The sequence below is a fragment of the Mirounga leonina genome, unplaced genomic scaffold (assembly GCF_011800145.1).
Source record: "Mirounga leonina isolate KUSES-001 unplaced genomic scaffold, KU_Mleo_1.0 Mir_507, whole genome shotgun sequence".
Classification (NCBI taxonomy): Eukaryota; Metazoa; Chordata; class Mammalia; order Carnivora; family Phocidae; genus Mirounga; species Mirounga leonina.
The window spans coordinates 5,499,577-5,517,784 of record NW_023270789.1 but is presented as its reverse complement, the minus strand read 5'-3'; the positions used below and the strand labels follow the sequence as shown (position 1 = coordinate 5,517,784).

The following is an 18,208-nucleotide window of genomic DNA, read 5'->3' as shown; positions in this document are numbered from 1 at the left end:
AGAGTTGCAATATACTGGTTGATAGTAATAGAAATGATAGCATTTTATTTCTGGACTTAGTTAAGTTTTGAACATTACGAGGTCCAAGGTACAAAGTGCTCTTTATGCATTCGCTCGTTTAATACTCTCCAGGGAGATAGGTGTGATTATTAGTTTCATTTTGCAGATGAAGGTGAGGCACAGAGGACGAGATTCCCCGGGGTCACACGGCTGGTAAGCCATGGAACGGAGATACAACCCACATGTGTATGTAACATGGGAACAGATATATATTGGAGGCATTAAATCAAATAATTTGTGCTGTTACGAGTTCATTATCTAAATGGTTTGGAGACTGTTTCTGTAGGCCCTTATAGCCCTGGGGTTCACGAGGAAAGCTACCACAGATAGTCCTTATTCTAAGTATCCAGCCATCTCTAGACCCTTCACATCTGCTCTCGGTTACAGCTGTTCTGGATGCATTCTCTACAATATGAGTCACCTTAAAACAAAAAGGTATTTCTAAGGCTTTGCTTTCCTTTGATCATACATCTTACTTGCTGTGGTAATAATTAGAATTTTAATGAGGAAGGGGGAGAAACGGGGGGAATCCAGAGAGCATAAAGTGCATTTAAATGTTCAGCCTGACAAAAAACTGAATTCATAAATGAGAAGAGAGGTGGGGGAGGGGGCGGGTGGAGGGAATCAGTTTTCCTTGCTGTGGCTGCTATTTTGAATGCTTGTGCATGTGCCCCCCCCCCCCCCCCCGCCGTCGTTCCCTCGGAGCTGAGATTAAGGCAGGCAGAGGTATGGATTATTGGGAATCAGCACTCAGCGCTCAATACTGGTTATGTAAGACCAAGTGGCCCTTCCTCTGCCTGGAGAATCCCTTTCCAGGACATCTCTCCCACAGGCATTACACAGAGATTTGGGTCCTGTTGCTGAGTGGATTCACCCCCACTGGGGAACGCAAGGCAGTGAGCAAGGCTGGTAAAGAGCAGAATTAGGCCAGGGCAAAGGTGACTGTACAGGATTTAGCCCCTGTAAAATCACTGTATGCAGCCTTGAATGCAGCCAGCCTGCATAGCCTGGTTAAACGTCCACTGAGGCTGGGAAGGATAGGCTCCTGTATGGTCTCAGAGCTCTGCTAGATCAGCTACGATGTGTGCCTTCCTACCTCAGGCCTGCTGGGACCAACCGACCAGGACACGTTGCCCTTTTCTAAATCACAGGTGCATGAGTCGCCCTCAAAGCCTTTTTCCCACTCGTCTTGTTTGAACCTCGACACTGTGAGGTAGATAGAATTTGGATGGGCAACTCAGCCGCCTTTTGCGTCCTGATCCAGTACTCTTCATATTTCATACTGCTATCATGCACTAGCTTCGTGGCAAGAGAGAGGCAACCCTCTGGTAAGGGAGAAAGCCCTTCCCAAATCTTTGTGTTCTTCCTCCCTCTCTTCTTCCTTCTTTATTTCCTCCTCAGCCCGGAGAGAAAGAATCAGTGCCCTGGGGTCAGACTGGGCTCCTTCAATGTTCATCTCCACTGACTTTAAACTATGTGACTTTGGCAAGCTACTTAATCTCTCAAGCCTCAGTTTCCTCATCTGTGATATGGGTATAATAATAGTATCTACCTTCTAGGGTCATTGTGAGGTTTCAGTGAGATCAAAAGTGCCAGGACAGTGCTTGGAATGTAGTAAAAAATAAGATAAATATTAGCTGTTTCTATTAGAATCACTTAGTTCTGCCTAGTCTAGTTTTGAATATCCCCTCATTTGGAAGAGTTTCATTGGCAGAACATCTGCAAGCCACGAACACTAATAGAGAGAGCTTTAACTTTGTCATTACAAATGAGGAATGACCTTACTAGCAGAAAAAAATGTAAGTATTTTATATATAGCTACATGTCAAGACATAATATGTACTATATTAAAGATCTCTCATCTCCGAGTTTTTCTGTCAATACTCATTTGCTTGCTACTCATCCAGTTTCGTTGTTACCATCACCAGCCATCTGGTGAACAGGCATGAGCTCCAAAGGAGTGAAAAGAAAATCATGAAAGAAAAATCAACAATTGAGAGAACATGCTATGGTTTTGCAAAGTTCTCTTGGAAATTTGGAAGAAAGAAGTCTAGTCCATTACTCAACATTAGGTGTGAAACATCTTTATTCACGTGTCAGAAGAATCCAATATTCCATGGGCACCCGGTTTGGGAAATCATATTGGTCAATTACCCAGCAGCCTCTGGGAGAGCAAAGAGCTGTGCAGCCATGCTTTGGATACACACCCAGTGACCTGGCATTGCGCAGGGGCATGTGGCTTCTACCCCTGGCGGGGGACGTAGACTTCACTTAGTGTTCAGATCCTGGGCGGGTAGCTCCGGTGAGCACCAGCACCAGAATGACCACAGAGCGCATCCATCCACATTTCTAATTGTGTGACCTTGAGCAAGTTACTTAACATTCTCCAGACTTTGGGGTTTCCTCTTTGATTTGTTGGGGATTCTAAGGATTCCTACTTTATGGAGTCATTATGAATATTAAATGAACTAAGACTTTGGGCATAGTTCCTGGTACGTGGTAAGTGCTCCCCAAATGTAAGCTATTTTTCTTCATGTGTTGCTTTTTTTGATGGCAAATAATACAGAATGGACCCAAAACTGGGCCCTCTGAGACAGGGAAGGGGGACACCAGACCATGGGGCAAGGCAGCCAAGAGACCTCAGGCCCACAAGGGCAGGAACCGCTCATCACCTTCAGTGAAACTGTCTGGCAGGGGTAATGGCTCCTGGCCTCCCTCTCTCCCTGGAAAATGCTGGGTTATTAATTAGCAACCCAGGGCTTTCTTATCTCTCCACACTGACACTCCTTTCTCCAAAGACAGAGCCCTGGCGCCCCCTCCCCTTATCCCCACCCAGAGTGTTAGGATTTATCAGCAGCTCTTATCACCTGCTATTGTTCCCATTTTTCTAATAGGTTTCCATGTCAGGAAAATCCATTCTGTAACAGTAACAGGCATTTTTGCTAATAGATTGTACCTGAAAAGATAAACTGGGGAGAGGAAGTGAAAAGAAAGGACCATTTTCTCTGCTTCGCCCAAAGCTGGAGAATGCTGGCTTCAGGGCCTGGGGTTGCTGGTAGACCCTCGGAAATGGTTTATGTGCCCGCCTGTACCGAGCAGGGGCCGCCTGGGCTGAGGAGCCCTCATTCAGACACAGAACAGAGACACAGACAAGCACAACCCAGAGATCAGACAGCAAGAAATGCAGAGGCACAGTGCCAAGTCTGGGAGGGGAAAAGACTCTGGGCAGAACCATTCATATTAATACCGGTAATATTATTTGTTATTTCTTTCTACATAGTCAGCACCATGCCCCTTACATTATTTCCTTTAATCTTTACCACTTCCTAAAGAAATGAGTACGCAACTCTCAAAGATAAATTAACTCAGTTTAGAGATGTTAACTAAGTAACTTCTTCAAGGATACATTGCATTGCGCAGAGGAGCTGGGATTTAAACCTGGGACTTCTGATGCCGAAGTCAGAGCTTCTGAGCCAGCCCCCTGAGGGCACTGGGGGCTGAGTGGGAAGCTGGACAAGAAGCTGGGGAGGCATTTCTTTGTTATAATCAGGAGAGTGTGGGACACATCCTCTACTATTTGGCCTGATCCTCTGTACCTGGATAAAAACCTGGAGACTAGAATTATGACCAACCTCCTCATCCCCCATCTCTTTCTTCTCTAGAAAGTATAGACACTGCAGGTTACCCACCAGGCACCAGGCCAATAACCTCAGTGGCCCCTGGAAATGCCTTGTCCAGAGATATAGGTCCCTGAGAAATACCTGAGAGTGCGGGTATGTGTGCGTGCATGTGTGTGTGTGTGTGTGTGCATGCATGTGTTGGGGGAACAGGGCTATTCTGTTCCAAGCCTTACAGACGTGGTCCATTAATAATAAACTCTGCCATGGCTTGTAAATTTATTAGGAGAAGCTGGTGTAATTAAAATTCAGAGTTGGGGGAGGGGGAGCAGAGAGCCTTTGCTTCCATTCCTTCTTTCAGAGATCCAGGCTGAACTACCGATGGGGATAATTAGCAGAGTCCAAACAGAGAAGGAATTAATGCCCCTGAAAAGCTTCGATGAGGAGAGACAATGCTGGGCTAATTATGGCCGTACCAGCTTTATGACTGGGCACCAGCTTCCACCATCATTAGGGGATTCAGAGATAAATCGGAGACTAATGTGGAGTGCTGTAGCTAACAGAGCATTGGCATTAATTTAGCAATTATTAGTATTATTATTTTGGAAGATGGTAACTGTACGTTTATGGCTGATTAGTCAGGGCTTGGGGTCCCTCTGAGATGTGGACATCAAGGCTGGGGTGATGGTGGAGAGGAGCAGACAGAGAGCCAGAAAGATTCTTTCCCTCTACACGCCCCCTTCCTGTTTACCCCTGCAAGGACTGAGAGGAGAGGTCTGTCCGGGCCCACATGAGCAAGAAAAACAGATCGGCAATAGAGAGAAGGGGGAGATGAGACAATGTTGTATACCTAGAGCGTCCACAGCAGGATATCTTGCTCACCTCCACTTTCAATGCCCCCTCAGATGAAAATTCCTAAGTGTGGCTGGTTCAGTCCTCTGGTGCTCAGAGACCTCTTTTCCTAAGCAGGACCAGCAAGGGTGCCACCTAGCTTGGGCAGGACTTTCTCTTACCCTGTTTTTTTCCCCCACTCCAGACAGCCTTACACAGATCCTAAAGAAACCTGGCTGGGTCCAGATGTCTCAGTCTTAGTCCTAATTTTCTGCAGCCACATGTTATACCTCCAACTCTGTGGACAGAGTAACAGAACAGTTAGAACATGTCTTCTCTGTACAGAGCCTGGAGGGGATGATCTACCATTCCACTCTTAAGTTCCCACAGACAGAGGTAGAAGAAAACTTCTAGAACTGTAAATCCAAGCACTGTACAGCTCCTAGATACTTTACCCTAGTTCTAGAATCTTAAAGTTGAAGACACACCATAAAGTCAGAACATCGTCTAAAGGATGTACGTTCTAAAGGATCGTAATTGCACCTTTCCTCAAAGAAGGCAAAATTTGCAGAATTTCTTCCTTCCGGCAAGGAGTGAGGGAGTAACTGATTATTTAGTTATAGAAACAGGAACGTTTGTGGTTTTGGTGAAATGCTATGCATTTAACTTGCCATCACAAGCAGGAAAAATCTTACCTGTGCTGCCAAAGGCTAACTTCAAAAGCAGGTGACTGAATCACAGAACATCTCCAGAGTCAGTAGAGAAGTAAACCAACAGGACATACATCTCATGGCCACATGTAAGACCAAGAATTACCATTCCTGCTGCCAGCGTGGCAGGGGCAGGGCAGCTCAGGGTCCTCTATCAGTTCCTGAATTTTTTTGGAACACCTCTGAATCTCTGCTTGCTATCTCAAACCCAAAACCCTTCTACCCACACCCAACACTCTGCATTTGGCTTATGGAGCAAATTCATTTATCTCCACAAGGCAAATGGCATGAAGAAGGAAGAGAACTGCCTGTCAGTGTCCACTTGCAGGGGTAGGCAGGTGGGGGGTGGATTGTACATTAAAGAGGGAAACAGACCCTTCGCCTTCAGAATGTTTAAAGAAAAACGGAACTTGTTTCTATCTGGGACAGTTTGTGTAGAGGTGTTTCAAGTCAGGAAAGCTAAGGAGATCTGATTAAGGTTTCCTGTGCAATTCCTGGCACAGACCATGGCATATAGGAGGATTCCAGTAAATGATAGTAGAGTCCAAATCTCAATTGTTGAATCTCAGGGTGTTACTAGAAATCCCGTGAGCTAGAGACTTTCAGTAGGAGGAAGGCAGGGGGAAACATACAGAGGTAAAGAGAATTGGGCATGCTCTAGTCACTTGCATTTTTCGTGAAAATACAAATGAAAAGATCCAGCATTTCTCTGCCAGGAGAATCTGGCAGTGGCTCTGGGATATAGGGAGTAGGCTAGGACTTAGGCTACCTGGGGGCCTGGTCCTGAACTGCACAGCATCTCCCCAGACTTGTGCTCACTTAAACCCCAAGCTCGCAAAGCCACTCTCAACCACTTTCTTTCTTTTGCTGTGATTAAGGGTCTCCTTCTGCCACCTCCTCTCTTTCAGTCCCCTAGCTTGGCCCCCAGGGGCTTCCTGAGGCTTGTGACTCAGCAGCCAAAGTTCAAGTCCCCCAGGACTGACAAGTCAAGCTCAAGCAGCCTGCAGGGAAGGCACACTGATTCATCTGAGCCTGCTTACTCTCGTTCCTCAACCTTCTCTCACCCTCAGCCTGGCCACCAGGTACCTGTCATTCCAGACTATGGGGTGTCCCTCTGGAGTCGGAACCCCAGTGCCTCCCTGTATCAGAATGTTCCAGGCACACATACACCCTCTGCAGCATGCAGCATTTCTGCTCTGGACAGATGGGGGAGGAGGGCAATCTCCATCCCAGGTGGAACTCGACAGGTGTGTTCTCACCTTGAATTATCCCCTTTAGGGTTTGAGAAGTCAGGACCAGCATTAAGGCCCCCACTGGAAATGAATTGTTGGAGGTAAGGATGGAAGGAAGCTGGGTAGGCAGGCAGGCAGGAAAAGACTCCCTAACTTGGGGAAAATTGTGTGCCTGGGGGATATGAGGAGAGGGATGGTGCAGTAGATGAGGGCACCTGAGAACCAAAATCTAAGAACACGTGCTGGGCCTACTTTATTCCGAGATTCTTCAAGAGGGAGAATCAACCTCTCCAACATCCCTCACTGTACCACCCTCTGAAAGTCCTTCTTTAGGTCTCACCTCAGTCCCTTCTGCTGCAGTAATCAACCCATTGATCAAACATTGCCCGGGCCAGAGAGAGTGCAGGCGAGAGAGCAGCGCCCCCTACAACCCACGCAAGGCTGAGGTGCGCTCCACTCCCGCAAGGCTGGACACAATCCCCTCACACACACAATTCTCCCCTTGGCCCACTATCTTCCTTCTATTCCTCTGCGCCCCCCCCCCCCCCCCCCCCCCCCCCCCCCCCGCCAGCGGCCCGGTTCCTAACCTAGGACCTTACCAACGGTTGTGACCTTTAACCTCAAGTGAAAAAACAGGGCCCTGGAACCTGCGGTCTCTGGGGAGCTTACCCCAGCTGTACCTGCTCCAGGAACCGCCGCTCCAGTCCCCGGCTTCTGATCCCTGGAGACGCGCGTGGAGAAGAAATTCCCGCCTCTCGTAGCCCCTTCCTCCCTTTCCCGCGCCGTTGGTGCGGAACCACAGGGGCGACCCTCGCCTTCCCCGAGGCCCAGCGCCACCGGGGTCAGGGTCGGGGGACGAGGAGGGGCGGTGTCTGCGGAGCCAAAGGAACCCCGGCGCCTTGGTCCCTGCAGGATCTCCCCACCCCCGCGCCGCATCCTCTCGAGGCTTCGCACTGCCCCCCGCCCCTCCCCCCGGAGGGAAGGCGACCGGGTGCTCCCTCTCTCCCAGGACCCGCCAGACGTCGGCATCCTGACAAAGAAGCCGGGCTGCAGCGGGCGAGCGTGGCCGCACGGCGCTGGTGCGGCAAGTAAATACCCGGGCGGGCGGGCCGCCTACCCTCCCGCGGCTCCCGCCGCCAGGGCGCGACACGCCATTGCCGCTGTCGCGACTCCCGAGAGACGCCGCAGCTGCGCGCCGGGCCCGGGCCCTGCGGGGCTCGGGCTCCCGACTCACCGGCTCCGGCGAGCTCGCCTCGGCTCGGGCTCCCGCCTGGGCTCGGCGGCCGCCGGGGCTGCGTCCGGGGCACAGTCCGCGCCGTTCGGGCAGGAGGCGCCCGCTTGGCAAAGTCCGCGAGAGGCACCGGCTCAGTCGCGCACCGGCCCCGAGTCCGAGTGAGTCAGAGAGGGACCGAGGGAGCGAGTTATGGGGGGGGGGGGGGGGGGGGGGGGATGCCGAGACACCCTCCCCCACCCCGCCCCCCGCCCCCCGCCCCCCGGCGGAGACGCAGAGAGCCACTCGCAGCCGGAGAGACGCTCGGACACAAAGACCTCGTGCCGCCCACAGACCCAAGTTTCTCCCCGAGACCAAGGGGCTCGGACCGCGTTCCCCGAGAGAACAAACGGACGCGCAGACCGACAGACGGACCTTGGGACCTCGACACCCCCAAGAAACGAGTTACTTCCTCCGCCGGGGTGTCCCTGGTCTCCTAGGTCGCTCCACAGACCCCTTCCCTGGCAGACTGCCCGCAGGGTGAGCGGAGAGACGCTAGGGAAACTGAGGCCCCCGTGGGGCGCTGCACCCCGGGAGCGCGGCTTTGCGCGAGATCCCCGAAGAGTCACACGGGAGGGGGCTCGGGGATTCTCTGCCTCCCAGGTTCCTTTCACGTCTCTCCGCTTGCCCTGCGGGCGATGGAACAGGGTACTGGCTGGGGCTGGTTCCGAACCCAGGATCCTGAGCTGGAGTTCTCTGTCTAGGTTCTGGGGCTCCCGGGGCCGGGGCTCTGGGAGGGAGGACGGCCAGGGCGAGAATCCAGGAAGAGAGGGGGCCTCGGGTTTCCCGTTACCTGAGTCGGCCGCGCTCGGACTCCTCTCTGGGGGCTGTAGCTCGAAGCTCCGACAAGTCTCCACGTCCAACCCGAGAGGGGGCGGCCGGGCCCGGCACAGCGAGGCCAGGAGCGCGAGCGCCGCCTGGCACCGAGGCCCCCCGGTCCCCCACACCCCACTCATGCCCGGGACACCCCGGCGCTTCAAGCAGCCGCCCGAACCCGTACCGCCGCCGGACTGGGGCGGGGCGAGGCGGCCCCAAGAAGACCCTCCCCGCAGCGGCCCCCTGCGGCTCCGTTCAGCTTTTAATCGCTTCCCCGCAGGGTCTCCGCCCCTCACGTGGCATCCCGCGGCAGCTGGCAAGTCTGGCGCCTCACGGCCGCCCCCTCTACACCCAGGGACAGGCCTGAGTCCCGGCGGGTTCGAGGCAGGGGAGCCCGGTTGTCCAGCACCCCGGACGGTGCAAGGCCCAGGAAAGGGCCTGGGATCTGACTCCACATTCACTGCCTGGTGTGACCTTGGGCCTCTCTGAGCCTCAATTCCCCACTCTGTAAAAGGGGTGTAATGATTACGAGTGCTTCACAGGTTGCCTGGGAATATAAAGATAGTGTTCGTGAAAACACTGGGTAAATTGCCACATTCCACACAAGTGGCAAAGAAATAGATGAACCCATTACAGAAAGAAAGATGACCCGGCTGGGAGTGGGAGAATCTTGGCCGAGGTTCCTCACGGGGGAAGTTAGTCAGACTAGCCCCAAGTCCCAGCTTCGGAGGCAGAAGACCCTAAGACTGCGGGGCTATTTGAACTGCAGGAAGACTTTCTGAGCCCCGCAGTCCTGCGGTCCACGGTACCCGCATGTTGCTATGGCAACGGGAGGCAGCGGCCGTCTCTCTCCATGGCAACGGGAGGGGAAAGTTTCTGGCAAATAGGAATGGGGGGCATTTCAAGAGGGCGCTCCGTTCCCGCCAGACCCATCTCCCCACAGCGGTGCAACGCCACCGGAGATAATGCCTCTTGCTATTAAGCATAGCCAGGGCCAGAAAGCCTGAAAACTAAACGAGAGGACTGAGGCTAGACTTAAGGCAGACTTCCCCTCCAGGAACTGTGGCGTGAGGTCCAGGAACAGGTTGGCTGAGGCGCTCCGAGCACCTCACTCAGCCCTGGAGATCTACCGGTCGCCACCCGGCGCGGCCCTGCCGGGGGTCCTGTCACGGAAGTCGCACGTCCTCGGCTTGTCGCCTGGTGGGCCCCTTCCCGTGTGCGGCTCACCCGAAGCTCCAGGCTGAGGTCCCTTTGCCTCCCCCGAGCTGGGAAGGAAACTTTAGCTGGAGCCTCCGGAAGCCGCGGGGCTGGTGTGTACCCTGGTGGCGGGTGGGGGAGGAGGGTCTTTCCTCCTAATTATCACGTTAATTGGAGGTGGCTCGGGCGGTGACTCACGTTCCAGAGGGAGGAGATTCGGAGCCCCAGCTCCTGGCGGTTTCCAAATGCGCCATCTGCGCCAGCCGCGCTTGCTGGCCCTTGGACTGGAGAGACCCCCGGCAGCTAGTGCCTCGAGTACAGAGGGCCGAGGCGAGGCCTCAGAGGACCCCGGCTTAACCAGAAGGTTTTTGCCTTTGGGAAGCGCTCCCTGGCTCTGTCCACGGTGCTGAAGGCCCATTGGCGCAATCGTAGCGTGGGCACGGGGTTAGGGAAGGTGGGGCGATGGGCAGTTGTGGCGGGTTCACAGCTTCCACCCTGACCTCCGGAGCCTGCGATGGGAGAAGGCTAGGAACTCAGGCTAGAGGGACTGAGCAAGCGTAATCCCGGCGGCACTATGCAATCCAGGCCGCCTTCCTGAGGGAGGTGCTCAAATGCTGTTCCAAGAACAGGTGAGGCTGTGGAGTTCCCATTCGCCTCCCAGTGCTTCTGGAACCCACCTGAGGAGCCCAGAAGCCCTGTCACTTCCTGCTCCCCCACCCAATGCAGAGCTCAGCACTGGGGAGGCCCCTTGTTACATGCTCATTAGCAGTTTCCGAGGCAGCAGGTTTGTGTTTATGTAAAATACAAATGGAGAAGAACTGCTCTCTGCCCATGTTTATGGCAACTCTGTTGCTCCGCTCCGCGGCAATTTCTCCCTCCCCCTCCCGAGTTCCTGGGGAAATTCGCAGAACAAAGCGCCTTGTTTTGCCTTTGCAGAGAATGAAAAAGCACAGGACCTTCCAAGGGCCCAGACCTGTGATGCAGGGAAATCAATATTTTGCTTTACAATGAGTGGGGGAATTTGCATCTAAACTGAAGGCAAAGGAGCCTGTTTGGAGCAGAGCAGGTGGCAGGAGCCGAGAATTAACAGATAATTTCTCATTGTTCCCGGATTCAGCCTCCACACTAGGCAAACGGTTCTGCAGTGTCTCTGGCGCCCCGGCAGCAGCTCTGGACCTGGCATTTCTCAACAGAACAGGGAGGAGTTTCTGCTCTGACAGGGCTGCGGCGGGAAGGGGCCAGGGCTCCCAGGTCAGTCAATAACTATTGAATTTCGAGTGTGTGAATAAGTGTGTATGAAAGAGACAGAGAGAAACAGAGACACAGATAGAGACAAGAGAAAGAGAGGCAGAGGATGAGACATATGGAGACAAATATAGGAGATACAGAAGAGATACAGAGAACAGGGAAAGAGGGGCAGAGGGACCCATACACATATAAAGGGACACTCATTCAGAGAGATAAAAGAGAAACATTTTTTTTCTTATATTGAGAAAAAGCCCCACCTTAGTTGTTTTCTTTGCCCTCTCTCCCTGCCCCCAGGTTAATGGTGATACCTGCAGATACTTGTGGTCACATAACCAGCCACAAACCAACCAACCAACCAAACAAAAAACATGTAAAGTTGGGAACTCTTCCTCTCTAAAACCCCTTTCCCTGACAAGCCCACTCCCATATGAAAAGACTAAATTCAGACTCCCAGGGTCCCACCCAGACCTGAAGAGGGAAGGAGGTAGAAAGAAGTAGAATTGTTGCCCCTCAATGCTATCTTCCAGAGAAAGACCATCTGAGATTCAATTTAGAGGTGGTGTGGAGAGAAGGAGGAGCAGAGACAGCATTGCATAGTGGCAAACAAGGGCACTAGGCTGAGCCCCAGGAGGCGGGGTTCCAGGACTGGTGCATCAAACCAGCCATGGGGCAATCATGTCCCTTGTCAGGGTGTCAGTGTCCTCATTTGTAAGATGATGAAGCCAGATGAGGAGCTCTTCAAGGCTCCTTCCAGCGACAACATTCTAGGATTTTACATGAAGGGAAAGGAGGGGGCTGAGTGGGGAAAGGAAAGAGGAGCAGAAGAGCAGTTTTTCTGGCTCTAGAGAAGAGGGTGTCCAGACTCACTTTGGGCTTCCCCTCCTCCAATGCTCTCATTTCATCTACAATTGTGGCTGGAGCCTCCTGAATCTGGGCCCCTAGTCCCCAGGTTAGACTGCTCAGAAGCAGGGAGGGGAACTGGAGGTGGGGTGGGAAGCAGAATGAGAGGAGATTTGAAGCAGAAACCGGAGCATCCCACTCCTATGCCCTCCTTTCCTCCGAAATAGCCAAAGTTCACATCCCCTGCCCCCACCCCAAATCTCTTAGGCAGTGGCCCGACTGCCCTTGGACAGGTCCCCCACTCTGCTCTGAGCAGCAACGGCCTGTTGAGTTATGCTACAAATAAAATAAATTAAAACAAAATAATAATTTCTAAAAAAAAAAAAAAGACTAAACCTTGGTAAGAAATTGCTAATGCTGTAGGCGAGAAGAATGAGCTCCTTTGACATGAGTCGATGTGTCATATTGTCTTTCCATCTCAATGCAATTTCTAAATAGGGAGCCCTTTCCCCATTCCCTCCTCCCCTCCAAGCCCCCAGCAGAGATGTAAAGGGAGCAGTCTGATGTACATAGCCGGGTTATTTGACATACAGGGAGAGACAGAGAGAAAAAGATACAAGCGTACTCATGGCTTTGTCAAGTATGGATTGGAGCCAAGAGGGCTCTGACCCAACTTTGAGGGCCCCCGATCTCCTCTCCCCACCTCCCCCATCTCCTGCTTAGTGAGGCATGTGGACACTTTGTTCAAGGGTTTTAAATTTACTCTAGGAAAACAGGTATCAGTTGAACCTGTTCCACTGCTGGTGGAGAATTAAGTAGATGTCTTATATTAGGGAGGGGGAATGCTTTACACCATCATTTAAAACAAACACTGCTATGGAATCCCTATGGGGTTTCTGCCAGAAGAGCTTTATCAATATTTCCAGCAGATGTCACCCCCTGTCCCCCAACCCCCACACCAACATAGCAACTTTAGCCAAAGCTGGGTGACTTCTGCAAACCATGCCATTCCAAGCCATCATAAGTTTTCAGGAATTTTTCCTTGCTTGAAAAGATGCAGAAGACATTGCAAAGCCCTGCATCAATGCCCAGGTATTTTTGAGAGTCCAGTCTTGCTTTTATTCTAAGAAAGGTCTTTGACAATTCAAACCTCCTGAGCCAGGGGGTACATTTGCCTCTGTCTTATTCCTTCCTCATTTCAGAGGTCTCATCTCTGTTCTGTGCTCTCTGCTCAGGCATAGAGTTCCAGATCAGACTTGGGAAGACTGGACCGGGTTTGTTGTATCCAGCAGGCTGGGGACTGGGGAAACAGACAAGTTCAAGGTCAGAAGGCAACATCATCCCTGGAAGTTTTAGAGCTGTACCTAAGTACCTGTGGTGTGTGAGGGCTCTCTCTGTACTACTTGAGAAATGAGAATGATTGGAGAAGAAGAGCTAGGAAGGAAACCAAGGTTGCTCCTCTTCACACTGACCTCATACAGAAGAAAGAGCACAAGTTTTGGAGTCAGACAGACCTGTGTTCAAATCCTAGCTCTATCACTTACCAGATATATCACTTTAGGTGTCATACTTCAGCAGTCTGAACCTCAACTTCCTCATCTGTAGAATAGGACATATAAGGCCTGTTTTATAGTTACAAGGGCTTTATGCATAAGGTTAAGTATCTAATATACTGTGACTGATTCATTACAGGTGTTAAAACAAATGACAGTTCTTGTCCTCTCTCTCTGTCTCTCAGATCCTAGAGGGACATCCATGAGGCACACTGTCCAGAGCTTAACCCATATTCTTCCATTAGGCAAGTCCCTGAACATTGCCAAGAAGGATTTCTCTCTCTCTCTCTCTCTTTTTTTAGGGTGGTGGGAGGGGGAGAGGGAGAGAGATCATGTCAAGCAGATTCCACGCCCAGTGCGAAGTCCAATACGGGGCTCGATCTCACACCCCTGAGATCATGACCTGAGCCCAAACCAAGAGTCAGGAGCTTAACCAACTGAGCCACCCAGGTGTCCCAGGAATTTATCTCATTTAATCTTATAACAACCCTGAGAGGCAGAATGGGTGGATGCTAAAAGTCCATTTGGCAAATGGGGAAATGAAGTGAATGGTCCCTGGCCACACAAGCTAGGAGGTGGCAGAGCGATAGAATCTAGGCCTTCTGATTCCTGGTTAGTAGCCCTTCCTTGTACTGGGAAGGATGATGAGGGTATGAATAATTTTTCTTCTTTTACAAAAATGTTTATAATACTTTTAAATTAACTTTATAATAAAAAATATTTGGAAATAAATTACAGAGCAGTGAAAGATTTACTCCTGTGTCTCTTTGCAAAGCTCTTGGCCCTCTGACCTTAGCCACCCCAGTTGCATCTTGGGCCCAGTTGCTGCTCTAGGGGACAGATAGCATCATTGATAAAACACAGGGCTGAGGCCAGGCAGCGTCATGGCTCAGGACATGCTTGGCTGCTTCACTCTCGACAGAGATAGGACTCCTCAGAGGGCAGCTCAGGGAGTCTCTGCGGCATCTGGATTGTGTTCCGTGGTCAGAGTCCAGCTTCCAGGAAAGGGCCAAGCCAAGATTCCTATAAGACCAGGACCCCAAAGACAAGAATTCTCCCCAAGGAGCCTGGAGAGAGTTTGCCATCTCACGGCTCTGAGTGCTGCACTAATGAAAAGAAACCAGATAAAATGCCAAAACTAATTAAAATGACAAATCCAAAAGGGCTCTGAAAAAACTAGGAAGTCTTAAGCCTTGATTTCACTGGAATGCAAGCAAGTAGAATCAATAGAACACGTTTTGGGTCAGTGGCCTGCAGCCCTCTGTGGAATTGAGGGGTTGAAGCCCCTAGAAAGCGTAAACTTGTTCCTCCAATTTTAGCCTCTATCCACTCTACAGAACAAAAATCCTTCTCCATCCCAGCCCCCAAGACTCATCTACATCTCTGTCGTTTGTTAGAGGTACACTAAGTGGTTTTCCTGAGTCAGCCCCCAGCCTTTATTAATACTCCCGTACATTTGTAAAGCACAACCCAGTTGACACGGTACTCTGCCATTTGTTATCTCACTCCAGACAACAACCCTGAGCTGTGGGTAGATATCTCTTATCCAAACTTTGGTGGTGAGGCCGTAGAGAGGCTAAAAACAACTGACTTGGGGTTACAGCTAGCAAGTGGCAGAGCCAGAATCTGAGCCCGTCCTTTCACATCATTCATTCACTCATTGAGCATTTACAGAGGTCCCGTGCAGACCCAGCGCCGCACCAGCCCCAGGGGAAGCAGCCCTGTGTGATGGCCCTTCGGCGCTGGGCTTCAGTCACACGCAGTGTGCAGAGCCCTAAGTACACAGGCCCTGTCCTGGGGGAGTGCGCGTAAGGGGCCGCCCAGAGAGGCCACGCGTGGAACTGGTTTCAAAGGGGTTCATTGACCACTTTGCTGCAGTCGCCAACACCCACATCTGACTGTGCAATTCTTCTCTCCTGTGACGCGATTCTCTCCGGATTTCCCTCCCTTCCTGATGCTCTCACTCTCCCCACTGCCTCCTCCCGACCTTTCCATTTTCTCCCAGGCTCAGCTCTCATCCCTTCTTTCTTCTGTCTCTGCATATTCTCTCTGAGTGATCTCATCCACTCCAGGGGCTTCAAACGCTAAATAATACTAATGTTACTAGCAGTACCGCTGCACATTTCCTGAGACACATTCTGTTCCAGGATCTCCCCTGCTCGCTTCATGGGGACAGTAGCATTTAATTCTCACAGTGAGCCTCTTATTATCTGCAGGCTACAGGGACCAGTGACAGAGCCAGAGTGTGAACCCAGGCTCTCAGTACTCCCTATTCTGTCTGTGATTCTATGCTTGCATTTCCAAGTTCCCGTTAGAACACCTTCACCCGAGACCTCCCGAGTCCCCTATGTCCAAGACAGAATTCATATTTTCCTTCACGAATCTGCTCTACCTCCTTAAAGGAGGACAAAACTAAACCAAACTAAACTAAAAATCCTCCTAATTTTATCTCCAAAATGTTTGTGGGCATCTGGGTGGCTCAGTCGGTTAAGCATCTGCCTTCAGCTGGGGTCATGGTCCCGGGGTCCTGGGATTGAGCCCTACATCGGGCTCCCTGCTCAGCGGGGAGCCTGCTTCTCCCTCTCCCTCTGCCTGCCCCTCCCCCTGCTTGTGTTCTCTCTCTCTCTCTCTCTCTGTGTCAAATAAATATATAAAATCTTTAAAAAAATAAAATAAAATGTTTGAACCCCTGTCCTCCCCATCCCTGTCACTGCCCTAGCTCAGGCACTCAGCATTCCTCTTCTGGATCATGACATTTGCCTAACAGGATAATGCGATTATGTCACCCTCTCATTTAAAATCCTTCGTAGACTTCCCGGGGCCTTCAGGATGAGGCTGACTCTCTTGCCCATTGCATTCAAGGCCCTTCCAGACCTGGCCTCCGTCCACCTATCTAGCCTCCTCTCCACACACTCCTGGCATCCCTTAGACTGCCCATGCTGTGCTGTCAGAGTGATAATTCCTGTCTCTCTTCCTCACATCCCACCCGAACTTCCATGCTTTTGCTCTCTGTTTCTGCAATTCCTCGTCTCCTCCACCTGTGCCCTCTCTAGATTCTGGAACTTTGCAATTGCTTGTCTCTGCGCCCTGAGCACCTTTCCTCTTTTCCTCATCACCAACACAATTGGTTCATATAGGATGCAATCAAGCACAAAGGTTAAAAGCGTGGGCTTTGGAGTCAGGTTGCCTGGGCTCAGATCTTAGATCGGCCATGGAGTAGCTGTGCGACAGTGGGCAAGTTACTAGACCTCTCTGTGCCTCCGTTTTCTTGTCCACAGAGATGATAATAGAAATACCACTCTCATCAGCTTCCTGAGAGGTTTAAATGAGTTGATTACTCCAGGCACTCAGAGCAGCTCCTTCCCTGTCTCAGATATCCCTTTTCTTATTAACTCATTGTGCTCAATGCCTAGCTTTGGAGTTCTGCAACAGAACTGTTGCACTGTAACTAGACTATGAGCTCTTCTAGCTGGGGTCCGTATCTTATTCATCTTTATATCCTCAGTGCTTCCCATCTAATGCACATTCAGGGAGTATCCACTGTTTTGAAGAGGGGCGAATGCGTGAATGTGACAGTGCAAAGTCAGTACGTGAGTGCTGGACGAATCGGAGCTGAGTTAAAGGGGTCAAATCAGGGAAGGCTTCCTGGGGGAGGAGAGTTTTGAGATTTTAGTTAGGTGAGACTAGAAGGAATTGGGGAACACAGGAACAGCCTGTGACAAGGCTTTGGGGCAAAAATCTGCAATTTATATAAAAGGAGAGTGAGCAGATTTTCTTGGGCTGGAGCACAAGAAGATGAGGGCCAAGGAGAGAGAGAAGAGCCTTAGCCCACATGCATCCCCAATATTCACCGCTCCGTCGCTCAGTCTCAGCTGGATTCCTGTAGTGAGCCCGGTTGTTCCAGCCAGCCAGAAGGGAAGCCAAGGAAGACCCTGTCTGTGCCCTCAAGGAGATCATGGTGACGCTACAGGACGCCAGGAGGACCCGGCTCCAAGGCCCCGGTGAGCACACCGGAGCTGGGGTCGTGAGAAGTTTCTTTATGAGAAGAGATTGCTCGTTTTTCTCAAGTGTCAAGTCATCACTGTGGAGGAAGTGTGTGTCTGCTGGGGCAGCTGACTGTTTTCCAGGATAAGTTTCTGATAATAACACCAAGTCATTACTGTGCAATTAGCACTGCTAATGGGGAATGCAGAGTTCCCTTCCCACTCCCTTCCTCCCTTTTTGCCTCCCTCTGCTCTGTCTCACCCCTGCATGCACATTCTTCTCTGACCTCTCCCTCCCAACCTCCAAGCTGGCTGTGAGAGAAGAGGGCCTGGGGTGGCTCTGTCAGAGACTGGACTCGGACTCCCAGGCCTCCCCAGGTAGCAAGGTGCACATGGGGCTGGGGGCGGGGGCAGAGAACAAAAGCACAAGGCTGAAGCAGAAGGAGAGATGGGCCTCAGAGGAGAACATCACTAAGGTTAAAAAGGGAGGCACCCAGTAGTCCTTGGGGCAACTTGCCCTCTGGGGCAGATATCAGTGGTCTGCCACCCCAGGGGCCCTCTCTCATGCCCTGGAAATAGGGGGATTTGATATGCCCCAGACGTGGGGAGCTCGCCCAGTGCCAAGCCAGGTAATGGGGCCGTGGGCGGGTGATGCTGTGTTTGTTTAGACCGCTGGTAGGAACTGCAGCTAAGCTCGATGGAAACATATTTTGTTTCATTCTGAGTAATTCTTTCCCCTACACACACACACACACACACACACACACACAGAGTGTGTGTGCACACGCACACGTCCAAGCAGTTAAACATACATGCATAGACCACATTCAGACACACCCCCCAGGGGGATT

General features: G+C 51.4%; 1 protein-coding gene across 3 annotated transcripts in view; it reads right to left on the bottom strand.

Annotated features, from left to right (window-relative positions):
* Positions 1–8,676, bottom strand: part of SYT6 (synaptotagmin 6) — a 55,697-nt gene extending 47,021 nt beyond the window's left edge. For all 3 annotated transcript variants that reach the window (XM_034990287.1, XM_034990288.1, XM_034990289.1), the window contains exon 1: positions 8,514–8,676. In XM_034990287.1, the coding sequence (XP_034846178.1) occupies positions 8,514–8,676 (163 nt within the window). The remainder of the gene's footprint in view (positions 1–8,513) is intronic.
* Between the last annotated feature and the right edge of the window lie 9,532 nt (positions 8,677–18,208).